This window comes from Anser anser (assembly GCF_964211835.1).
Source record: "Anser anser genome assembly, chromosome: 14".
NCBI lineage: Eukaryota > Metazoa > Chordata > Aves > Anseriformes > Anatidae > Anser > Anser anser.
Window position 1 is genome coordinate 1,928,422 of NC_139735.1, and position 26,050 is coordinate 1,954,471.

The 26,050-nt window shown below is 53.7% G+C and overlaps 1 protein-coding gene across 1 annotated transcript in view; it reads right to left on the minus strand.

The window, feature by feature from the left end:
• PDLIM4 (PDZ and LIM domain 4) overlaps positions 1-26,050 on the minus strand; it is a 43,390-nt gene continuing 17,340 nt past the window's right edge. The window contains exons 3-7 of the mRNA XM_083799216.1: positions 20,890-20,974; positions 8,305-8,480; positions 6,444-6,601; positions 3,230-3,350; positions 1-2,587 (exon numbers count right to left, since the gene is read on the minus strand). Coding sequence (XP_083655342.1) covers positions 2,383-2,587; positions 3,230-3,350; positions 6,444-6,601; positions 8,305-8,480; positions 20,890-20,974 — 745 coding nt within the window. The 3' untranslated portion in view covers positions 1-2,382. The remainder of the gene's footprint in view (positions 2,588-3,229; positions 3,351-6,443; positions 6,602-8,304; positions 8,481-20,889; positions 20,975-26,050) is intronic.

The window sequence follows — 26,050 nt, forward strand, 5'->3', positions numbered from 1 at the left end:
TTAACGTGAGGCATAAAACCAACAACACAACTTTATTTTGTATTTCATACAAACGTTTTACAGAGTTAAATAGAATTAACAGGTAAGGCTTGTGCAGCTGGCCCTTGTTGTGAGCGGGGCGAGGCGGAGCCGTCGCTGCCTTCAGGCATCTGTTAGAGCACGGCCACGGGGACACGGAGCCAGAAACCAACCTGCCCCAGGGTATCGCTGTGTGAGGTGGCTTTAAGCTCCTCAGGGGGATCACACTAGCTGATAACTCACAGGGAAGAGTACCACGAGTGTGTGTGGAAAAACTGATTCGGGGGAATGCGTTTCCGAATTAAAAGAAAGGCGCAGGCGAAGCCCAGGTCTGCTCTCCCCACGTGGTTTCTGCACTCAGAGCCCACAGGCGCTGAACCAGCTCGTCCATTTTTAAGGTGTTCCCCGTGCTGGCACCTGCGGGGCGAGAAGGCGGCCGCAGGTGGCACCGAATGGGGACAAAAGGTGCCGGGATGAAACACGGCCGGTGTGCAATTCCTGCTGCGGCACCGTGGGAGAGCCCCGGGGCGATTTCTGGTCCTGGGGCCGGGTGAGGCAGAGGAAAGCAGCAGCGACCTGCGGGCAGCACGTGCGGTGCGGCCGCAGCTACAGAGGGTGCAGCACCACCTCCGAAGCAGCGCTGCCGGCCCGTAACGCGAGGTCAACGAGGGAAGTCGGAACAAACGCTGCTGCTGATCGCAAGCTAACGAGCTCCAAGCAGAGGCCTGCAGACAAGGGGCAATAACACTTCATACCTGATTAGTGTTAGTCTCCTAATCACTTACAGTTGTCCCGAGTGTTCCCATTCAGCTGGCCCAACCTACTGAGCGAGGCCGTGCAAGTACAAGGAAAACAAGGCTCAGCTGTGTGATAAAACTGCCATGTGTTCCTTGTACTTCGATAATGAAAAACGCTGATGGAGAAGGAGCTGGGGATGGATGTCCTGCTGCCGGCATCCCCCCGGCTGCAAGGCAGTGCTCGGGGTGGGGGGGAAGCTTGCTGGGGGAGCAGCACCCCCCTGCTGCACGGCAGCCTGGCAGCCTTTGGGGTACCAGTGCTGCTGGTGTCCTGCTTTTCCCTCAATCACCTTTTGCCTTCTGCTTTTGCCAGGCCCCAGCTCCCTGCACCCCTCCAGGAGCGGTCCTGAGGCCAAAGCCCGGTGCCCGAAGGAGCTGCAGGAACCCCCGCGAGGCACCGCAGCGCCTGGTCTCCGCCTGGCCCTGTAACGCCCTGCCAAAACCCCGCTGATCCGTTACGTGGGGAAACAGTGACACAAAAAATGAAACAGTTTGCCTGTACAGAAGGTACTTTCTCATTTATAAAGCACAGAAATGTGTTTCGGAAAGGACCTCATGGTACCAACCACACGGCTTCCATCATCGTGGCGGCATCTAACAGCGGGGTGTCTAAACTACGCCTCTCTCCTCTAAACGCTAACATAAAAACGTTCCTCCAACAAAGCAACATCCCAAGATCCTCTATTTTTTTCCCCCATAAAATAAAGCGCACGAGAAACCTGGCTAAAAGCACAGTCTCAGGGGATGGGCATGGATCTGCATCAGCTTGCTCCGGCCCCGGGGCCTCACGGTGGGCTCAAACAGCTCTCACGTTACCTCCGAAGTGCCCGGGGGGGGGATTTTGTTTCCCCCTCCCCAGCTGCGAGGTCAGAGCAGACCCAGACGGGGAGGACCACAGAAGCGTAACCGAAGCCGGGTCGGAGTCAGGAGGACGGAAGCAAAGGGGCTGGGAATTCAGGCAGGAGGAGCAGCGTGGGGGCAGCCAGGTGGGCTCCGCATCCTGCCTCAGCATCCCGTCCTCAGCATCCCGTCCTCAGCATCCCCCACGCGTGCTGCGATGCGGCCAGGTGGCAGAACAGCCAGGCTGGGAGCAGGGAAAGCCGTGCGGGATGCCCGGGGCGGGGAGGCACAGAGCAGTCGTCCACGGGCAGGAGGCTGAAGTCACGACAGAGGAATCAGCTTCTTTTGGTAAAGTGCCTTATGTTCTTCGAGCTTTTAAAACATCTTCCTTGCTTTTTCGGATGGGGGGGGAGGTATAGTAGTTTTATAGGAAAAAAAAAAAAGTAGGGAATGAATCAATATTTATGCAGATCTGGGATAAGGTTATGGCACAGACTAATAACCCGGCACAGCAACCCAAAAAGCAGAGTGTCAAAGAGAAGGGAAAAACCTGTTCATACGCTTTCAACACCATCCCCTCGAGATCCCAAGTGTAAACGGTTTTATCTACGAAAAGGCATTTTACTCGGGCTTTAGTAATCGGGGTTGATTACAGCCACATTGCAAAGCCGGCGGCGTGCATGTGGGTGGGCGAGCGCCGTCTGACCTCTGCGGAGCAGAGCGGGATTTAGACAAGTTCAACTTTAGCGTTCGGATAAACAGCCACCACGTCATAGCCCTCGGGGGGCTTAACTCTTTCCTTGGCGTGCGTCTCGCAGTAGAGCTGCTCCTCGATGAAGAAATACCCCCGCTGCTTCAGGTTGAGGCCGCAGTCGTCGCACATGAAGCACTCGGGGTGGTAGAGCTTGTCCCGAGCTTTGACGATGGTTCCCCTGGGGAGATGGGGAGAGCGTGGGTCAGACCCAGCGGGGCACGGGGACACGAGCAGCACCGGGGGCCTCTCCAGCCCCCTGCTCCTTCCCCATCACTTGTCCCCTTGCCGTGCCAGGGCAGAGCCGCAGGCATCTGCAGAACCCAGCACCGCCGAGCCCGGCCTGAGCAGAGCACGAATTACAAGATGAAGCAGAAAAGCACCTCTGTTCCCTACAATCTGACCCCACGTACGTCCGCCTGAGAGTAATTCCTCAACAAACTAACAAAAATAATTGCAGGCCTCTTCTACCTGACCCTCACGGCATTCCTCCCTCAGCAAGGCAGCGAGCGAGTGGCAGTGCCTTCAGTGCCACGCAGAGCTGCTGGGCGCTTACTGTGACAAGCAGGGCACAAACCGTTCAGTGAATCACCCACATTTTGCTGCAAGATTCCCTTAAAATGGGCAAGCCAAACTGTCTTCCTCGATCCCAGCTTCAGATATGGTGAGCGAAACAAACCAACACCCCCAAAACCCGACCAACCACCCAGCAACGAGGGATTCAGGGACTCTGCCATAGCCTCTAACTTGTATTTCTGGTGGGAAACGGCCTGGCCACGTCCCTGCGCGGGCACGCCGGGGCTCTGCGGGACGCGGCACTTACACGATCCCGTTCCCGCATCTCGTGCACTCGGGGAGCATCTGCATTCCAGACATGGCACCGCCGAGCTTCGGCACCGGAGGCTTGACGTTCCGGGGGTTGCTCAGTCTGTCGAGTTTTTCACCTGCCAAGAGTTTGAGACAGACACAGATTGAAAACTTGTCCTCTGGGAGCTTTTTTTTTTTCTTTTTTAATTCTCGTTAAGGAGCCAGACGAGTTCTTTAGTTAATTTTCCCAGGAGAACACACGCAGTGCCTGTCACAACTTGCTTGTAAGGAAGTACAGAGCAAAGAGCGAGACCAGCTCCCTCAGAAAGTCGCACAGCATTCACAGGTGCCCGCAGGACAGCACGCGGACCCTCTGCTCATCCTCACGGTGCGTGGATGGCGTCAGAAGCCCTTCGCTCATCGCCCCTCGTACTGCCACAGCACCACCTCGGTACCCGTACGTTGCCAAAAGGCAACGCGGTCTTCTGAAGATGAGAGTTGAATCTGGCTGCGATGCTATTTAGTGAGCCAAGAAAGAAAGACAAATGGCAAAAATCTCAAAAAAGCTCCAGGGAGAAGAGGTTCTAGCCCACAAACATTTGGGTGCACCTGCTGAATCCACCACCACCAAGGAGCCAAAGATGAAAGTCTTTTGGAGAACCAGGGAAATTAAAACAAACAAGACTATAATTGCATGCATTCTTCTTCCAAAAGGCTCATTTACTTTGATCTAAAATAGTCTAATCTAAAATAAAACCTTCTGATGGAAAATGAGGTTTTCTGGGACACGAGGTCTCCTTTCACAAAGGTCCAACTACAAGAAAGGAAGGAATGAAGCAAACGGTGACCCTTACAGGTGTGCTTCGACCCCACTGAGCTCTGTGAAGTTTCAGAACGGGCACAGGTGCCTTCTGGTTGAGGCATCTGTGCACACTGCAAAATTTTTTGGAAATCTGTGCTTGGATTTTGCCCCAAAGTGCCCACTATGGCTCTGCACTTTTTAAGGAGACTTAAACATCTGCACTTTTTAAGGAGACTTCTCCGTACCTGCAATGAGTGCCTCACCACGGGTGCTGCCCAGGTTTCCACGTTGCATTCCAAAGGGCACTACCAGCAGCAGAGCCTGCTCCTCCCATCCCGCATGCCACCGCGCACCAGTGCTCCCAGCACCGCATGTGTCTGCACACCAGTGCTCCCAGTACCGCTGCAGGACAAAGCAGCCCTTCCTAACAAGTCCATGGGTCCTTCCTCTGCCTCGCCAGGGAGGAACTCGGCCAGCTGCTGTGGGTGCTGCCTTTCCCAGCAGGGATATGGGGTGTGCTCAGCCCCCGTGCTGACATTTAGGGGCTGAGCTGCCAGTGTCCCTCCGAGACCTCCGGTGGGCACCCAGTCCTCTGGTGGGCTCCTCCGCTCGAAGAGCTTCGTGCCATGTGCCCAGGACGGGGCTGGCAACGCTGGAGAAGACAGAGCTTCCAGTAGAAATGCTTCCCATATAAATCAGCCCCTTCTCCGAGATACCCAGCTGCGCAGCAGGGGAGATCCTGACTTTAAAAGGACAACTCGCAGCAGCCCTGGGCCAAACTGGGTATTTTTGTGACATGCGTAGGCTTAAGGAAAATGGAACAGGGTGGAAGCTGTAAAACAACCCAGCACAAACACTCCCGGTGATTTCAGCTTTGCTGAAACATTGCAGAGCTTTCTGCCAAGAGAGATGCTTCTCACTTAGGTGCACCTCGTTGCTAACCCTTACGAAACACTCACCGACAGCGCTGCAACAACCGAGGCACCGCGGGGCTGCTGCTGGGCGCACACCCCCGGGCCTGCTGGAAAGCACATCAGAGAGGCTGGCGGAGCACCAGGATGTGACAGCAGCAGATTGCTGCTTTTTTTTTTCTCCAAAAAAAGCAACAACCAAGAACCAAAAACCAAACAAAAACAAATAAACAAAAACCTTATTAAAACGAGCAAGCCAGCAAAGCTGCAGTTTTGCTCCGTCTCCCTGCACAAGAATGGGAGGAAGAGGGGGAGCAGCTTTATTGACTGGGATTATCTCGGCCGCTTCCTATTTGCACCTTCCTGGCGAGGAGATGTGGGGAGGCAGCGAGGCAGCACAGCACCGCAGCAAGCTCCCTGCCAGCCTGCGCCTGTGGTGCTTGCCCCTGGTGTCCCCGCAGCCGGCCACAGCCACACGGGCACCCAGAAAACCAAAACTGGCAGAAAGTCCCGCTGTTCAGAAGCTACCTGCAATCATGCTTCCTGTGAAGCAAGAAGCGATAATCTCCTAGTCAAAACACCGTTCTGTCATCTCATTCACAGAGACACCGGAGAGCGGCAGCCTGGCTCCCTAAGTCTTGCAGCTTCATAATGAGATTTGCAGTAGTTCTTATTTTCCCATAAAATCTAAGTTCCTGGATTCACATGATTAGAGTCCGAGGCTCTTGGAAGGAAACAAGAAGAAGATTTTAGCCCCAGTGATTGTAAAGAGAAGCCTGAAGGCTTGAACACAAAAGCCTCAATGGACTTAAGGTTGAAAGGCAAATAAAAAGAAGCAGAAATGTGTCGTTTGGGGATCTTATTCTGAATGGTCAGAGCTGGCGACTACCCAAGTTAATGATATAGACAGGAAGCTGGGCCAGAGCTGAGAAGTGAGCCAAAAGCTCCTGATCTCTATTCCTGCACTGCTGAGGACCATCCGTGTCCCTGCGTAAATGCCGTTTATTAAAAAGGCACACGGTTCTCCATCACTGATCTTACACAGCCACTTCAAATCACTGCATCCAAACAAACAATTCCGGGAAAGCAGCTGCCACGTAGATGCCGTTTGCAGATCCACAGACCTTCCACGTGATGCCCAGCTCAGCCACAACATTTGTCAAGCACCCAGATGCTGGCCCGAGCTTCTGCCCGTGCGCTTGACATCCTGATTTGAAACCTGATGAGACAGCTTAGCTCCAAGTCACGCGCAGCGAAACAGAGCAGCCCAGCCGGTCACTCTGTAAAAATGCCCCACCAGCTCCTGCCAACGGGTCCTTTGAGGCTTGCCAAGCTTCTGGGCCTTGGGAAGGGAAAAGGAATGGGGTTAAGCCAGCAGCAGCAACTTGGTGGATGTGGGAGCCATAAAAAGGGGCGCAGAAGGAGCGAACGAAGGCGAGAGCCCAGCTGCTGCTGGAGAGGTTTCGGGGCCCCCCCGGGTGACATTACGGGTGCCAGCCGCCTGCAGACCTCCTTACCGTTCTCCCCAGCCTCCAGCATGCCCTGCAAGTATCGGAAGGATCCTGACTGCTTCGGCTCCGAGACGGGCTTCTCATAGTCCTGAAGCATCTTGTAGACGTCCGACTCCACATCAATCCCATTTCTGTTCCGTGGGAGAGACTTTACGGGGTCGATGCTGTTTGGAAACAAAGAGACGCTCAGGTCAGATATAAACAGCAAGTGTCAGGTAATCAGGGGTGTACCTGGGCTTAACCCACTTTCACACAGGTGCTGCGAAACGCCTCTCTTCCCCCGTGCCTCTCTGCCTGCAGGCATAGCCATGCTAGGAGAACAGCCATCCGACGGGGACGAACTTGTTTCCTGCCTGTTCCCGTTCAGCAACGCAGCTCGGGCAGGACCAGCTACCAGCTGCCTTCGGGAAAGAGGGCAGCTGCAAGCACTGGAAATTGCTCTGCCACCCGTGAGATGTATTGGAAAGAACTGGATAAAACGATGCATTTAATTAATTATGCAGGGCTAAGGGAATCCAGCCACCCCCGTACCAGTGCACAGGGAGAGGTTCCTGCTGCCAGCACGGGGGGGACAGCGTGTGGTGGGGTTACCCACAGCCACCCCTCCGGGTCAGTGTCGCTGTGGCTGGCTTGGAGTCAGCAGATCCATGTGCCAGAAAGCCCAGAGCTTCAATGAGGAAAGCAGTCTTACACGAGAACGGGATATGAAAACACTCTCGTGATTTACTCCCAAGTGCTGGCCTTCAACATCTACACCCGAAGCTGCCTGCATCTGGCGTGCCTGGGGTACGCTGAACTAATTGCAGTTTAAGCCACTGTGCCAGCTCGTTCGGCACATCCATACACAAACAGCGTAATTTCAAATGAAAAATACTTCGGGTAGATGTTTAAGCACCCTGCTGAGTGTTTTTATGCTGTGCTGAGGCCTAAGAGCATACAAAAGCCCCATGACAAAGGGCTCCAGTCCCCTTTCTGAGTGCACATCCAGGTCACTACAGAACCAATAAAAGCAGCAAGAGCCTTGAAGCCCATCAGAGAGCTGAACACGTTTCTGGTGTCACCCGGCTCCTTTTCTCCACCTGCCTTCCCCTCGTGCCCGCCAGACCCCAACCAACCTCGCCTGCAGAAGAGGCCGGGGCAGTGCCCGACGGTGCACAAATTCAAAGGGAAGGCACTTCTGCCCCAGTTCTGCTCAAACACGGACAGAGCTAATCTCCCGACTTTGGCTCACACGCAGATAACATCAGACTTTGTTCTTAGTATTTCTGTGTGGTTCTCATCTTTCCAAACTCATTAACTTTCCTGGAGGAGCACAGGGAATAACCTGGCTTGCAGCGTCAGTGAAATATGAATTCGTACAGGCACACCGCTCCTGAGATGAACACAAACTCTCATTGCCCTTGCATTTGATACAGACCTTGCTTTCCTGCAGAAAGTTTTGCCAGTCCGTGGGAGCATAAATCATCGGCAGCACAAGCCACGTGAAAGCCTCGCAGCCCGGCCTGTCTCAGAGTTAGCATTACCCGCACGAACTGCCTCTTGGCTATACAAAAGCTTCTTCTTTCCTATGAGCATTATTTACCCCGCAGCACCAAACAGATCGCACATTTATGAGCATCCCAGTTTTCTGGGTTCATTTTCTCTGCGAGCAATTCCAGCGCCCATTTCAGGTGCTGGCTGCTGAGTTTGTGGAAGCACTACGCTGACAGCTACGAGGACAAAACCCGTCAACCCTGTCCCAACTGTGTGCTTTGAAGAAACAGCACTGTGATGCTCGTGACACCCCCTGGCGCTGCCCCCGGGCCGGGGGGCTGGAGCCGGCGCCTGCTGATGTTAGTACAGAGCGCGAACACCGCGCTCGTCATACCTTTGGGAAGAAGCGATGTGGAGCCCGCTCATCTGGGCTGGCAAAGCGGAGTCGGCGCTGCTGTTGGCGTAGAGCCGGGTGGGGTTGTTGTACTGCAGGTTCAGCATCTGCTTGCTGTCCACCGGGCTCCCGGCGGCGTGGGGCATCGGCCGCTTGTTCAGCGCGGGGCCGTTATCCTGCACGAGAAGGGGAAGCAGAGAAACCCGTGAGGTTTATCCCTCTTTGTGCAAACACACGGAGAGGCTGCTCCGCGATGTGAAGCTGCAGTAGTTAACAGTTGATATATCTTGTGGAAACTAGAGCTGTGCACCAGCAGAAGGAGAACTCGGTCTGTAATCAGATCTCGCTGAAGCTGTGCAGCTTTTCCTGGTCTCTAATCACAAACGTGCCTGCTTCTCCGGGGCTGGCCATTGCCAAGTATTCTCTGTTTATCCTCCTGTAAAAGCATATTTGTTATTTCCTCAAAAGAAGGGCCGTGAGTCTGCTCGAGCCTGCTTCTAATTCCCTGTTAATGCACTCCTGTGGTGCTCGGCCCCTTCGAACTGCGGGCAGGGCTCCTGGCGCACACCAGCACGCCGCGGCGGAGCGAGACCTGGACCCGGGGGCACACCCCTGCGTCTTTGTCTTCTTTCAACCACCTCGTACGCAGAGACCTGTGATTTCAGGAGGTTTCCTCCCAAAATAAGATCAATTGCAGTGTGATAAGTGCGTTGGTCAAGAGCTGAGCTTGGTATTTGTATCTTCACGGCCTTTTTAATTCTTAGTTTTTAATTTAATAAATGAGTATTTGCAGGGACAACTACGGGAATCTTTCTGTCATGTTATCTCAACTCAGGAACTTGCATGCCACTAAAATGCAAGTTTTTCTAATGATTTTAGCTACATACATTACACATGTGCTGTTCAAAAGCTTTATTACTCAGTCCTGTGCATGCCCACAACCAAATATCGCCCACCCCGGCCCTTCCCACCCGACCCAGCCTGGAGCTGCGAGTGCCCGGCACCAAGCTGCAGAGCCCACGGACATCACTGCTGCTATTTCCATTCGCCTGAGTCAGAAACACGTCTGCACTGATGAAATAGATGCTTACACAGGTGGCTGTAATCTCTGTAATCTGATTTAATCTGTCTCAGGGCAGATCCACCGGCTGTGAGCGATGCCTGCGGCTGCAGCAGGGCAAAGCTCGTGCAACGCCGAGCAGAGAGAGAAAACATCGCCCTGCGAACAAACAGCCAAGCGCATGCTGAGGGCTCTCGTACAAAGCTTGCTTTTGACTAAAATCATCCAATAAATACTAATGGGAAACAAATGTCTATCACTGGTGCATAGGAGAAAATACTGGCGCTTCCAAGCATAGTAAAAATGAACAGCTAAGAGAAATAAAAACCAGATCCTGCTAGAAAAAGATTTTGGAAGTCCGATCCTTCAGGCTCTTCCTTAGGCAAAACCCCCATTGATAAAAACAAAGCTTAATTAAGAGCTGCAAGACGGGGCCTTTGAATTCCTTGTGCCACCAGCTGAAGGGCAGCAGCCTCAGGCAAGCTCCCCCGGGCAGCGCGCACCACGCGTGCATGCACGTGGGAAAGCAGCTTCCAACCCAACCACTCCAAATTAGCTATTAAAAAAGGAATTTCGCTGCCAGGAATAATATAATTTTAATTGTTCCCCAATTTCTGTTCTAAAAAAAATATATATAAATAAATTAAAACCAGGCTAGAGGTTTCCAATTCCCAGATTTACATTATTATTTCAAGGGAAATAAAGAAAATACTTTCAACCGTGACACGGAGAGGAAAAGAAGGATCATAAATGTTTCGGGAACAAAAGCAACAGCACATGCTGCCTGGATGGCAGAGCTACGGACACTCAGGCTTCAAAAAGCCCCGATTGTTAAATCCCTGTGCACCTGGGCCCAAAGGAGCGCCTTGTCCATGGGCTTCCCCCCATGCCAGGCTCCTGCACCAGGGCCCCCGCTCTCCCCCAGTGCCACCAGGCCCTTCCCAGTCACCTCGGGGCTTGCTTTAAGCCACGGCAGCTCATAAAGCGTCCTGCACTCGTTCCTGCTAAACCCAGCAATTTGTAAATCAGGCACAAACGCCTCTGTAAGCTAAAGCTCACTGCCCTGACACTCTCCGTGAGGCACAAGAGCCTCTCTCTTGTCTTCCTTCTCGCTCTTCAGTTTCTCTGTTAAAATCCGTTCTGATGCACGAAAAACTGTTCCCTGGACTGAGTTCAGTCTCCTTTTTTCCATCTCGCAAGCTGCTTCGGCGTTTTCCCACGAGACCCGTGCAAGGCTTTACATCATGCACAGCGCTCCTGCATTCGTTTTCAGAAACCTAGAACCAGATGGGTTTCTTTCCAGTTCTCAAATTCAAGATCACAACATTTTTTGCCCCCTTGGGACCTAATTTGCTTTTCTCTGCTGGCTTTTTTTTTCCTGCTTTTTATGGCCTCTCCTAAATTAAGAGGGTTTGCAAACCCTTTCTAAGAGCTGGCCTGCTCAGTTTCACCAAAGAGAGCTCTTTTAGCCCGCACAACAGAGACTTGAAATCTGTTTTCTCACGCTTGCCTTCTAGGAGCATCAATTACGAAGTGTAGCTGAACTGACACGCGGCATTTGGGGCTCCACAAGCCCAGGCTGAGCATTTCAAGCCTCCAGCTCCCGGCAGGAGCCGTGCACGTGTCCGTCCCTCTCCGGACAGCGCGGGGCCATGTGCCGGGTGAGGTCCGGGTGCAGGGAGCAGCTGGGTTCGGGTGGCTGCGGGTGCCCAGCAGTTCTGGTGACTTCTCCTGGCTGCTGGAGACCCCAAACCCTTCCCTCTGCTCGTCTTCCACCAGGGGAAAGGTGAGCAAAGAGGTTCGAAGACATTTCAGAGCAGACGGAGAAGAGCCGGTCTGCAGCGAGAGCCTCGTGGGCACCACGTGGCACCCACCCAGGTGACACCTTGATGAAAACGGGGAAAGAGAAAATTAAGTGCCGTGAGTGCCCAGTTCTTGTCAGCACCACTACACAGCATCGAGAGTGATAAAAGGAATTTTTTTTTTTGAAGAAAACAACCCGTACTGCCAATCAGCTGAAGCCTACAGGCTGCCTATAAATCTCACAGGGAAAAAAGTTCATGGGATTTGCGCAAGGAAATCTGGAAGAGAAACAGGCTGCTCTGCCCAGCTGATACATCGGGTCTGCATCTCTGCTGGAAACAGGAACGCTTCTTTGGCTTCCCTAACAAAAACCTTTTCTCCACATTAATATACTAATCTGATTTTCTGCTACGTTCATCCTTTCTCTCCAAGGACAGCACAACGGCACCCAAACGGGTGACAAGCAGAGAGACTGCGGAGCTGCCTGGTCGGAGCAGGAGCCGCACGGCTCTGCCTGCACGTCCCCGAGGGGCACAGCAGCCGTCGCCTCGCAGCCACCCCCAGCCACGCAGCACGGACCGTCCCCAGGCGCTGAGCTACGCACAGCATCCGTCGGCGCTGGGGCTGGTGCCTGCAGAGAGACCCTACTACAGTATGTCATTTCCAGTCCCAGGAACCATCCGGGAGAACGCTAAGAGAAGCAGGCTGAACATTTCAGCAGAAATACAAATATGCTCCGGGTCTTCGCTATTTCCAGCCAAAACATTCGCTGGTTAAAGAACAAGACCTGCTTCGCCTGCTCATTAAAGCTGTGCTGCGGACTCCATTGGAGCAGATAAATTGGGATATTTGCTCCCCCGGCTTGCTTTTTGGGCAAATCTGCGATATAAGAGAAGACCCAGAAATTAAATACTTTTATCAAGCTAATCACTGCTTGAACAAGCATTCCCATAGCTAGGAGGAGTGTGCAGCCAACCACGAGGTTTGGAAAGGTTTTGAGAACTAGTCTCAGTCTGCCTGTCTTCGGGAGAGTTTATCCTATTTTGTAACCAACTCTTGCAGGGTCAACAAAAAGCATAAATCTGTTCAGATTTTTAAAATATGTCAAGGCAAGCATGCAGTTTCGACTGCCTGCTTAACAGGAATAGTGCTGGGATCCAAAACTGGGAAGACTTTAAATCACGGATTTAAAGCTAAGCTCTTCCCTTGGCAGGCAGAGCTCCCACGTGCTCGCCGTCTCCGCCACTCTCAGTACCAGCCGCCCTCATTCGTGCTCCTTGCAGCGGCGCCGTGCAGCCTGCCAGGAGCTACCTGCCCTCGGCACTCACAGGATGTACTGCACGAGACGTTATTGCTTACGTTTTGGGAATCTGTATTTCTCTCCTGATACACTTTGGTAAAATACATCCGACCTTCCCGGAAGGAAAAAAAAAAAAAAAAAGCTATTTCTTCTTCGGGCATCGTGCAAAATGCCCCGTTTGTCTTTCAGCCTCTTTCATCTACAGGCCTTTAACTCTATTGGCCAAAGGTTTTAGGCACGGCTTTAAAGGAGAAAAGATTTCACGCTGTGATCCAGAGCATATGAAGTGCACTCACTTCACGGCGCTTTCAGTTAGACCCTCGAAAGCCCAGGAGCACAAACAAAATGATTGGGCTCACCTTACAGCCTGTCAGGCAGAGACTGAAACCGAAGTCACCAACCTGAGAGGCTCGTCCTGGCTCCCACAGCCTCCACGTAAGCCTGCGGCTGATTCGGGGGAGCTCTGAGCCTCCTGCAGGCCTGAGGAGGCTCGGCCAAAAGGCCCCCAGGCACGTCGGGCATGCGGGTCCATGGGGACAGGACCGATGGTGCTGAGCTCCTGCGGGCCCGGGCGCCCGGCTGCTCTGGGGAAGCGGCTGCGAGATGTTTATTTTGCTAAGCCAAGGGGGGGGGGCCAGTCCTGCTCTCGTTATAAACACGCGATGCACCAGACTTAAACAGAGCTGAAGGTCATTAACGGCTTGGCTCGGAGGAGGGCAGCTTTCTGTTTGATGTACTTCAGATCCCGTCCTCCGAAAAGCAGAATATCAGCAGTCAGCATCGGCAGGACGTCTGCTGCCAAAATGCTGGATTAGCGACAAGAGCCTCGCTATTTGCACGCCGCAAAGCACCACTTAGCCACGGGGTCACCTCGAAGAGGTCCCTCTTGTGTGACCACGCTCTGTCACTTGTGTCCCCCCCCCAGGGACCTCAGCGGAGCTGAGCGCTCCAGCTCCTCAGCAGCGGCTTTGGACTTCCCTCTCCCTCCTTCTCCTCCCTTCCCTGGGGGGTTAGGAAACACAGAGGCTGGTGATGCTACACGAGGTACCCCAGGAAGAAGCTCCTGGTTCATCTGAGAGCCGAAGAAACCCCCTGAGGCTGCAGGGAGCCTCCTGGCCAGCCCAGCCCTGCTGCACCAGAACAACGGCTGCAGGCAAAGGCTGACCACCCTCGAGCAAAATCCCCCCCGCGCCTGTACCCCCAGTTTCCCCAGGCTCCAGCCTTCTGTGGGTGAAGTCACCGCAAGTCCTCTTCTGTGCCAATCTGACGAGCGGGTAGGCCTGCAGACACGCGCCAGCACATCCCTCAGGACCGAAATTCGGCCTCTGCACAGAAGACAGAAACGCAACGCAGCCCTCCCCTCCTCTCCCCTCCCCAGCTCCTCAGGAGCAAGCTCGGTGCTCTGCCTCTGACAAACTGGTTCAAAAGTCCTGGAAATGGAAATCTTATTAACTCCCAAGGAGGTATGGGCCGGACAGCGCTGTGTTCACTCTAATGCACAAAACAGATTTACTTTGTGGCCAGTGTCCACAGGCAGGGGATGGATTCTCCAGCTCGGTCCACACCGTACAGCTGCTTCTCTCCCGGCACGAGTGGATTTAAGCAGCTCAGGACCAAGAGGCGGACGGACAAGGCAGTTGAAGCAGTGAGAAGATGGCAGCTGGGGCCAGGGTTTGTGCCCAGGGACAGGAGGACAAGGACCCTCTGCGCGCAGGACTTGCCACCAGGAGCTTCCCTGGGAAACGGCCCCAAAAGAAGCCTGTGGCAAACCCAGATCTCAAAGGCTGCCCCTAATCTGTAGGAAAGGGGACATTTTAGCAGCAAACCACATTTAAAAAGTTCCCTGAAAAAGGTCTGCTACCCTTTCCCTGTGGGCCCTTCAGGTGCCCTGCTGAGGGGCCGGGTTTTGCAGAAGGAGCAGGCTCCAACCTCGCTTTACGGAGCTCGGTAAGTCCATCCCTGCTATTGAGCTCCGCTCGGGAGATGAACAGATAAGGAAACAGGGCTGGCATGGCTTTCTGAGCCTAGATGAACGGAGCATGTGAGTTATTTTATGAGACGGACTTCACGTATCCTGCCAAGTCCCTGTTTCGGTGTAAGCCGAGCACAAAGGAGAGCCCCACGCAGCACGTACTGCTCACCGCGCGCCTTCTGCAGACGTCAGCCGAACACCAAATCCCTTTTTCAGATCTCCCTGAACACAAACCCAAACCCTTAACACCCAGAGGGCGTTTGGGTTAAGGAGACGGCAGGCAGCGTTCGTGTGAAGCGTGACCCCCCCCCCGGCCCCGGCCCCTCTGGGGGCTGCAGGGTCGGACCCCAGCAGGCGCAGCCCCGGGGCCGCAGGGGAGAGCGGGGCCCCCACGAGCAGGGTCAGGTCCTGGGGGGACACAATTTAGTGCGAGTGTTTCTGTGCTGCGTTCTGCAGTTTCTGCTAAACCCCTGCAAGCTACGAGAAAAAGCATCACAGGCAAACCTCCATCGCATTTTTTTAAAAAATTAATTATTAGAGCATGGAGCAGGGCTGAGGTGAGCCCCGAAATCTCACGTCAGTGTGAATTTTCAACCACAAAACTCCATTTCCAAGGTGCACGCCCTTCCGTACAGCAGCCGTGATTTATGCTAGGGCAGTAATTACACAAATACCCGGACCAGCCCTGCCTGAGAGCGGCACATCAGCAGTGAAAGCAGCAGACAGGGAAAAGCTGAACATTTCCTACCAGCGTTCAGTGATGCGTCACCTCTGACAGGATTACAGCAGCCTCGGCAGCAGTCATCTGAAATCTATTTGCACGGATGGGGAAGTTTCTGTACCATTTGCAAGTGATGGCTGGGGATTTCTTAACATCCAGTATTGTTCTGGGGGGAGGAAGACAGCGACCCTTTTCTGAAGGAGTGCTCTCAGGAGAAGCAGCTCTGGGATGTAAAATGAGGCGTTATTAAAGTTAAGTGCATATTAAAATCAAGTGCTTTTGGGGTCAGCTAGGAAAATATTCCAGCTCCATATTTGCACATGTTCTGCACTATTCACACACACCTCCAGGACGGCACACATCTAACCGAGGGACGAGCCCTCCCCACGAGCAAAGGGGCAGGGAGCCACACGACTGCTTTCTGTCATCGGGGTGAGCTGCCCAGCCCCTCGGGGGGAACGTCTCCACCTGGAAATCTGGCAACGGGCACGGAGCTGCCTGCAGGACAAGGAGTGAGCGCTGGGTTCAGTGCCCGTGGGGCTGGCGTCACTCTGAGGGCTCCCCGGGGACTCGAGCTGCCACGGCACAGCTTTGTCCGCAAAGCTACCTGGCTCCCCTCCGTCTCTTAAAAATCCACAGCGATGGAAAAAAGTTACCCAAGAACGGCAAGAATGATTAAAATGTGTTTCCATTTATCCTGCCTGCCTCAGCTCAGGCGGCATGTTTTTAATATCAGCGGTGCGAGGGTGTGTTTAACAAGCAGACAGAGGAGGGCTTTGTACCAATGTATCTGCTTTATTAACACTTTTATAAAAAGCAGGATAACTGGGGGGTGTATGCAGAAGACACCAGATATACTCGCTGCGTTTTTAAAGTGCTTTCAGCCAAAGCCCTGCAGATGAAGCCCTTCGGCAGAGGCACCGCCGTGTTCGGAGATGAGAGCAGCTGCAGCACCGACACGGTGCGCTGTGCTGAGGCCCGGGCCGTGCCTAAGAGGCTCAGCTCAGTCCTGAGACAGCTTCAGCCACAAGGTCTCCCATGGAACCAGAGCTAGCATTCACAAGGAGCAATTTTAGCAGAAGTTACCGCAGGTGAAGAGGCCCAAGGCTGAGCTCCTGCTCGAGCAGCCTCCCAAGGGACTCGGCCTTTCGCAGCGGCAGCTGACGATGCCCACTGCTCTTCACACGAATCTCTAGAGAAGTATCTCTAGGGAAGTGGGAGAGTACCACCGTGTTCAGGGTTCCTTTCCCAGTGCCCCACTGGCTCAGGAACACATCAGCACGTGGAAACGATAGCGAGTGATTGCAAAGGGCCATTCATTCATTTCAGGTGAGCGACAAGGAAACTGAAGCAGGACACTGGTCCCTCCTCCTGACGATTGTTCGGTAAGAAGAGAAACGCAGCGAGCCACGTGTGCTTTCACACAGTGCGCTGAGTACACCAGCGTGCAGCTTCCTTACCTGCGCTGAGGGTCACCACTGAAGCTGATGTTATCCAGTAAAATAATACGGCGTACATGTATCTTAGCTCTTCATCCAGTGGTATTTCCTACTTTGTCCCAAACCAACCCAAGGTGTTACGATTTTAGTAGAGCTCCTATTTACCTTCAGTCAGAACAAACTGTTTTAGTTATTTGGATAGAAGAAAACCCCATTTTGAAGGTTAATTCCAATTTTCTTTTCCCTTTATCCCCAAGTTGTTCTTTCCTCTTTCATACATTAGGATCATTGAAGCTCGCTTCCTAAGATGCTGACTTACATAAGGGGTACCTAGAGAATTCCACATAAAGGCTTACAGCTACTGCAGCTCCACGCAGTACAACGCACCGAGGAAATTCATTTGCTTTCAGGGGATTCAATATTAGGTCACAGAACAAAGCCCCCAAGCACACACCAGCCTGTGAGCAGCCCCTTCACCCGGTGAATGAGATCAGCGAGTTTTGGAGGTGCAGGAGACCCAGACACCCGACTGAAATGCTGCCTGGGGACCTGCAGCGCGGGGCTGACTCCAGCTGCAGGGGCTGTCAGGACGCGGCATGTTTCTGCTGTTAGCAGTCCTCAACCAACAAGCTGGGAGTTCCCATGCGCCGGGAGCCCAGCGCCGTGCCAGGGCATTATCTCATCCCTTGTTTTCCCAGAAGGACGGGCAGGCATTTCGCTGCCTGCGCAAAGCTCCAGCTCCAAGGGGCGCGGGCTGGCTTGCCGCGGGGGGCTCGAGCTCTCCCCGCAGCAGGCATCACCCCGGCTGCACAGAAATCCCCCCTCTCCAGGAGGCTTTAACCCCGACTTATAAAAATAAGGATGGCCTGTGGCAAAAAGCCCTTTGCAAATATGGTTTCCGAAGTTTCCTCTGCAACAGCAACACAGTAATAATTTGAAGCAGTTCTCTAAGCCAGTTAATCAAAAGAGAAGTAATTCATCCTTATTAAGACGACGTAATGAGACCAAAAAGTTAACATAAGAATATTAAAAGACTCTTTTTTAAAAGACCCTTTTCAAGCTGTTCGGAGTTTTATAGCATCAGCAAAGACTGCCTGTGCTGCCACACTGTAGATACAGCTCAGTTCCCAGTAAGCCTCACAGCTTTTTACGTTATGGAAAATTAGTTAATAAAGAACTTGTGATTGTGTGGAACCATCTGGAGCCAAGGCCCACCACCAGGGATGCTGGCACATGCCCCCAGCTGGCCGTATCCTGGGGGCTGCGCTCATGATCCCTCCGTGCCACAGTTCTGCTTTCACAGTCAACCACAAAATAAGACAATATAGGGGAAAAGTTATAATTAAAAAAATGAAGTGAAGAGCAGGAACAGCCTTCCCATGCTGCCTGCACAACTATCCCACGTTACGGCACGGCTGGCTCCTGCTCTTCGCTGCTCAGAGCCCGCCCCGCATCGGGCTGGGACAGCCACGAGTGCTGGGCATGGTGCGAGGGAGACCCACGGGGGGCAGGACGGGGACCAAGAGCACCGACCGATGTCCCCAGCCATCCTGTGACAACCACACCGGTGACATTACACAGGCATGGTGGCACCACAGCACCAATCCCACGGGACGCAGCGATAACCGCCTGCTGCGGACAGGCGAGAGGAAGGCCAGGCTCCAGCCCCAAGCCAGCTGGCTCCGTCCGAGTGCCCAGGTCTGGGAGGACACACGTCCCCTCCCAGCCACATCTGTGTGCTGCCAGCTGAACTCGCTGCGATCCCTCTCACCCCAGGCACGTGAAGCTACCGGCAAGGAGCGCGGCCACGGCTCTGCCTCGCAGCCCGCGCTCCCGGCCCCGCGTGGCCAGAAAGCTGTCACTTCCAGCAGCACGGCTCCGGTCGAGAAAACAAACATCCCACGCTTTTATTAGCACCACATGGCGGTGTTTTGACTGGACGGCTCACACCACAGGCGGCCGAGGACGGGGATTTTCAGGAAGCGATCCCATCCCACGCACTGGTGCTGTGCTCTCCCTGGCCATGGAGAGGTTCAGGCGCTGCTTGTGATGCTAAAATGGGGCGGCCAGGACTGATTCACAGCTGGGCAGGTGCTCACACCACGTAACAGTGATGCCACACCAGCACCATGGGAACTACGACAAGGGCACGGCTCCCTGGGGAGCACAAACTACTCCGAATGTCCCTGCACAGCTTCGGCGGCACACGTCGGTGCAGGACAAACACACAGCCCCTGTTAGGACGCAGTGAACGTCACCAAATTCATCATTTTCTCTACAGACTCTCACTGTTAAAGAAAGCCTCGTGCAGTACAAAAATACCTTGGTTATCAGTTAAGTATTAGTTCATTGAGATGATTCACATTTCTGCTAAATGGGAGCAAGCAGCACTCCCAGTTTCCAAGTTCTTCCATTCCAATGGCAATTACTCCCTGCAGTCATGGCATTAATCAAAGTTTTAATAAGGAGGATTGATTACATTCTTGGTCGGAGCAGGGGTTTTCCACAAAGCTCAGCTGACAAACCACAACAGAATTGAAGACAAAGAGCACATGAGCTTATCAGCTGGTTCACACCTTCCACAGTAATAAACCTAAACAATAAACTGAGATTATGGGATACACGCTTTCCTAGAAATCACATGAATTTAGTCACTCTGCCTACGTTCACATGTCTCAGAGCAGGGGAACTACAGCCAGAAGTCAAAAGACTTTGAAGACATCTTTGCCCAGGACAGCAGAAAAGTTGATGAAGTAGACTCTTGGATTCCCCTTGGAGGGAAGAATAACAAATGCTCCACGCTACTGGAGAGGCTGCTTGGGGTAAATCTAAAACCTTTTCAAAGATAACCCCAGATCTATTCGTGCAAATTGAGGGCAGAATTCCGGCAGGATTTCCCCCCCCGCCTCCCCATGTTTCAAAGCAGACTGCTTTTTTCCAGATGCTAGGAAGCACACCTCAAGGTTGCACGTTCGGAGCCAAGCCATTACTTTACAACGAGCCTTTTCTTTCCTGCTACCTAACAAACGAGGTTGCTGCAGGGACTGAACTGGCGCCACGCAGGACCGCAGCAGGTCCCGGGGGGGCTCCAGCCACAACTGTCAGCTCTGCTCCAGGGACAGGACAGCTCCTGCAAGGGGCTTGCCACCACCCTTAGCATCAGGCAAGGCCGAGGATGTCTGCAAAAACCCAGGGCTGAGGACAGCTAATGGCCAGGAACCCGGGAGGACACCGAGCAAGGAGGTATAGGAACAGGTCTGCTGCCCACCTGGCTGCGGCTGTAGGAAGGAGCAAGAGCAGGAACGTGCTCGCTTTACCTGCTTTTTCCTGCTCCCACACCTCTTCTGGGGCCTTGCCACAAAGCTGTCTGGTTAGCCACTGACTACTCCAGGTTTAGACGTTTCCAGTGTAGGTCTGGATTCAGGGAAATCCATCACTGCCCCCTTCATTATGCTCTATGCAACTGACTAATTTTTTAAAAAAAAGATCCACATGTAACATATATTAATAGTAAGAATCAAATCCAATCTGCATTAAACCTCAGAAATGTTGTATCTGGCAGTGGAACCGCTGCACATTTGTTCCTTATTTAACATTATTCATAAGGTTTTGGGCACATCAAAGACTATTAAAAAACCCCGTCAAAAAAAAAGATTGCCGTAATTGATTAATGAAACAACCACGGCCAGAACTCCCCGCCAAGGCTACAGATCACCCAGCAGGGCAGAGGGACAAGCGGTGTCCCCTCTGTGGCAGCCGGGGCAGGCTGGCAGACACGGCCATCCCACGGGTCATCACGTTGTGGCACGAGCAAACGCCCTCACCCCCATCTGCTGACTGCTTTCACTGCATGGGAATGCAAAATATTCACAGATTCCACGGATGTGTCACAGGGCTGCGACGGCCAACGCATTCAGGGGTGTGAATGCACCGATGTGCTCTTGGTGGTGCTCGGAGAGCCTGGCCCCGTCCTCCCAGCAGCCGAGCTCATCGTTTGGTCGCCTCCCTGCTCTCGGTGCATTTCCTCGCTCCTCCTCGAAGGGAACAAGGCAAACACCGCCCCTCGGAGCATCACCCTGGCCGCTTCTTCATTCATCCTGGAGTGAACTGAGGGAGGGCTGGGGGCCTCGGGACCCTGGGATGCTCGGGAAGCCCAGCTCCAGGAGAGAGCCGCGCAGCCAAGCCAACAGCGCCTGCTCACAGGGGCTTTGTGAGCACCAAAAAATGCTCACGACGAGAGAGAAACCATGAGCAATACTTGAAAACTCAGCATCGGCTCCTGCCCCGTACCTGTGGCTCGGGCTCGATGTTGATCCGGTAAGCTTGCGCCTTCCCATCTTCCAGCACGGGGGGCGACCAGGTCTTCCCTTCAGCTCTGAAATGGGACATAAAGCAAACCCAGCTTAAAATTAAATAAATAAAAATATCCAAGGACATAAACATACACACAACCTGGCAGAAACTACACGCTAGAACACAGCAGGACTAATAGAAATGCCTTCCAGCGAGAAGGTTGTGTGACCCTGTATGAATAGTCTTGACCCTTCCTACCCAGGTGCTGCAGACAGGAGGCCCTAAAACCCAATTTCCGTTCACAAAAGCACCTTCAGTCCTTCCAGGCCAAGCCAGGGTGTCGTCACTGCCCAGAGGCTTCCCAGGAGGTTTCCCTGATCCCTTTCCCACCGGGAGCCTCGGGCACGGCTCCCCCAGGCCTCCCCAGCCGGCTGCTCCTGTTCTGTCCTGCTTCTCAGCCTCGCTGGGGATGAAGGGCGAGATCAGACGCCCAACACACGGAGCAGATCGCTGTGTTTAACCTCACAGCCTGCGCACCTCTTAATGCAAAGAGCAGCTCTAGTTCCCGTAGCCTGGGATCACCCGCTGCAGCCAAGCATCCCTCCTCGGACTCTGGCCCCAGCTGCACACCGTGTTCAGTTTTGGTTTAATTATCTGCAGAGTCCAAGTGTGAAGAACAAGGAGCAGTTTTAACCCCGCAATCTTTGATGCAAAGTTTTACCTCCAGTATCCTGTATCGAAACCTGTCAGCATGCAACCCTGCCTTTACAGATTCGGGGCCCCCACCATCACAGCTTTTTCAACAAAGAGCTTGCTCTTTGTCACAGTTAGAAAAAGATGTCTGGTTCTGATAAACACTCTACTATAGTTATTTGATTTTAGGCTGGGACCCTGCTTTCTAAATTGCTCTTTCAGACTGCTGTTTGCTGGGACAGAGGAAGCTGACCTTCCCAGGAACGGCAGCGTTCCCAACAACCCCGACTCCATTTTTGCCATCACCCAGTGCCGTGTATATTGCTTCCACGTTAAGAATTTCATCTGGAGGCTCAGAACAATGAGAATACCTAATTGCATTGGCAGCAATCGTGGTTATAATTTCCGTGCTTTTTCCCCTTGCACTGAACTAGCCTGCTGTTTGTTCGCACTGCCGCCGAGAAGCGGGCGGTTATGACATTCCTGTTTGTGCAGCTCTGGAGACCACATGCCAAATACAGCTTAAAAAAAAAAAAATCCCCGAAGATTTCAATTTGCCAACGAGTAAGAAATGAGATTCATAAAGCGACTTTGCTTCCAGGAGATAAGAGCGATAAGCAACAGCAAGATCTCTCCGCGCTAAGCCAAGGCACTGGCGGCGGTGCTGCCGGCGCTTCCACGCCGCGGTTCCCAGCCCACCGCACCCCGACAAGCCACGGCGGCTGTCCCGGGACACAGATAACTGGCAGCTCCCAAAGTCATCACGTCTGTGCACTTCAGGACAGCATGGTCACACTGCAGGCTTGCATGCAGAAGACCATTCGTAGTTAGCATTTTTAATGATTAAACTCAAGGGCTTCACCAACAATCCTTTAGAGCGACCAGGAGTTTTTGGAGTAAGCAAGACGCCACAGTAAGCAAGACGCAGCCCTGAGCAGCTTCCAGCAAGGGCCGGAACAAACCCAGACTGACCTCGGCTGCAGTTTCCAGTTGAACTGCTCTGAAATTAAACCGATATGGCACGGTTTAGGTTCTGTTTGGCGTTTTCGAAAACTCCCTGCAAAGCGAAGGGGACTGGGGAAATCGCCAGCCTTACCAGAGTGAAATGAAAACCTTCTGAGGCTTGGTGAGAAGGAGACCTCTCTTTGCCAGGGGAACACGAGCTAACCCGAGGCAGCATCCCCAGCACGACCAGCACAGGGGGAGGCCCCTGTGGGCCCTGGGACAGGGGCACAGCAGGGACCTCGGGGTCACCATGGCCACCCCGAGGCACCCCGTGCTGCCAGCAGTCACAGCTCTGCGTTTAGGCAACAGCAAAAGCTAATCACACTTCTCCAGCGTAATGGGTGAGAGATCAGACACCGCACTCAAATGTTCCAAGTTGTTTAATTTACGGCTCAAGGACGGGAAAAGCGTTTTCAGATGTGTTGTAGGGGATTAAAGTCAGCTATGTGGAAATCATTACTGTGCATTAACAATGCTCTGCTCTATCTTAATGGCTGCTAGAACAATCCTAAGAAAAATAACTTTACCCAGGTTAGTGCTAGGCCTTAGACATGGGGCTTCATGGGAAACAGACCCATTAACAAGACAACACGAAAGAAAATAAAGAAAGTTGCAGACACCTTTTATCCCACAATTTGTTTTCAAAAAGACTCAATATCATTTTCCAGAAATTACTTGCATATGCTCGCACATTTTACCGAAGTGTTTTTTCACCTGGTAACGATCTGCAAGTCTCCTTCCCTATGTTTACAGAGCTACATTCAAGCTGCAAGAGCTCCTGCGTCTTACTGAGTATCTACTTGCTCCATTATAAAGGGGTGAGCAGTGCCCAGAGGAGCGCCAGCCCATCCCGGGATGCTGCCACCCGCTCTTCTCATGGGGCGCACAGGCGTGAGTGGGCACCAGCTGCACGCCTCTGCAACGTGTGCATGTCGCTGCATTTCACCCCGATCTGTTCAGTCCCTCCCAGGGCAGTGACTTCAGGTTACTGCCCACCTCCCACCGCAGTGCATCCTCAAGGTCATGACTGCAAAGGTGATTTTTATTTCCCACATGGCCGTTACCCTTCTAAGAAGCAGGAAAGCTGCCCCAGAGGATGCTCGTGATTCCCCAGGATGCTGAGGCTTGCTGTGGTAGCCGTATGGTGCAGGATCAGTCCCTGCAGCGTTGCACGGGGCTTCCACTGGCTCTGCAAGGAGGTGAGGCTTCGCACATACTAGCAAAGGTGCTAGCGCTGGGTGAGCCCCGCTGCACGCAGAGGACCCGGCTCACGCGGGACACACGCAGGAGAGGCCGTGGTGCTGCTTCTCCCTTCGTCCCCCTTGGCTCGAGCTGTTCCTGTGGAGCTGGGCGCTGGAAAGCAGCCGGTTTTCCCCTGTTAGTCCTCGCACAGCTCCGAGGGGAAGCTGTGATTCACTTACTCAGTTGTTCTCAAGTTTCCAGTAAGAGCACATCACACCCTGTAACGGTTCCCACCTCCCAGCGCCGCCACTGCATGGCTCAGACGCGCACAGCCTCGGCCGCAGCCACGAGAAAAACGTGCACAGAGCCAGGGGAGGCTCAAAGTCAGCTCCGTGAAGTTCCAGGGCTCCGGGGGCTACGTGCCCGGCAGATTCATCCCTGGGCTTCCTCCTGCAGGGAGGCAGCTTCCAGAGAAGCTCCGTCTCGGAGAAGAGCAGGCGTGCACGCAGTCCGTCCGCGCTGCAGCCCCACACAACAGCCCCAGGCCCCTTGGTGCTGGTCTGCAGCCCCCACCCAGCCCCAGGCACAGGAGCCCAGGATTATCACCAAAAGAAAGGGCTTCCGACGGATTGCACTGAGAAAAGAGGCAGCAATGTTATTATTTTTTAAATATCAGACTCAAGACACGTGAAATCCTCTCTGCACATTACAGGAATACGAGCACACTATTCACGGGGCAGGAATAAACATGCATGCTTTCCTGACGTGGAATTTCTTCATTTGTGTACCTTAGAGACAATTTCAGTGAGGAAGAAAGAACAAAGTTTACCACGCAATCATCGTTGTCCACACATTTACATTATTTAAAACTCCGAAATCCCTGGCCTCCAGTCAAGCGCGCAGATTTTGTGATTGAACACCAGCCCTGCACACCACATGTCTGCACGTAACAGCTCACGGGGGATGCCTAACGCCACCGATCTTCTCTCTCAGCTGCCCGGCGCCTGCCGCTGGCTCTGCCCTGCCAGACGCTGCCGCCTCGCCTGGGGACCCGAGGGACACGAAGCCGACACAGGACCGGGCTGAGGCGGGCGCGGACATCCTGACCCACCCGGCTCAGCCTCCCCAGCGCCAGCGCTTCCCCCACACCTCGCGCTGGGACAAGGCACGGCGGTGCCGGGAGCGCCTTCAGCGCACGAGGGGCAGCCCCACGGACACCGCGCCGAGGGTCCCCCTGTGCAACCCTGACCCTCGGCTGCAGGGCACGCGGGGAAACGTTCCCAACGCGGGCTTGAGGCCTGCTCCTCTGGGAGGATGAAGCGTAACGCCGCAAACCGCCAGCTGGCAGAGGGCAGAAGCCCGGCGCACGCCTCCCGGCTCGCCCTTCCCCTGGGGGGGCAGCGGCAGGCCCGGGCAGCACCGCCAAGGAGGTGCCAGCCGCGTGCGTCAGCAGGAACAGCGATGCCACGAGGCCTCCTGTCCGGCGCCCGAGGTCCTCCCTGTGCCCAGCCCTCAGCAGCTCTGAAACCAGCTCTGCGCGTGCTTTCACTTGAGGCACGGCCCGATCTGAAGGAGCTGGCGAGGCTTTCTTTAAGAGCGCTAACAGAACTCCAGCGTAAGATGTAAGAACAGGACGAGCCGCATTGCATTGCTGGTTATCTCTGGGCAGAGCATGTTATGTGCTAGCCTGCGTGCCAACTGCCTTCCAGGAGGAGAAAAGGTTGGTTATGGGAAAGAACGCTGATTTTTAAATAGCGACTTCTTCATATGAACATATGCTGCTGCAGAGGATCCAGACGTGATTTATCAAGCTTGCAATTATTTTGTTGTAATTATTATTTATTTTTTTTTTGCAGCTCCTCACAGCCGAGGTGACTGCCGTTTGCTGCTGTCTGGAGAACAGGAGGGCCTGGCCCTGCCTGTTTTTACCACGCTTCGAGTTTTGCTGCCAACGCCTGCAGCCACTGCCTCCCCCGGCCTCCCAGAACTAAATGGAGGATCAGGTGCACGCAGCTGCCCTGAGCCCCGACGGAGTTTCTGAGCACTTGTCTGGTTTTCCTTCACCTCACGTCTCAGTGGGAAGCCACCCATTTCTGTGCTTCCTTTGGAGACGCCTGCTGAAGGTCAGGTTTGGTGACCGGGAGGCTGCAGGCTTCCTGTGTGGGGACAGATCCCGCTGCCGGTCACCGCCCTGCTCGCTGCGTATCGTGACGGAGCCGAGTCCGCCACCAGCCCCCTGAAACCAGAACATCCCACAGAGACAAGCACACCTTCCTCC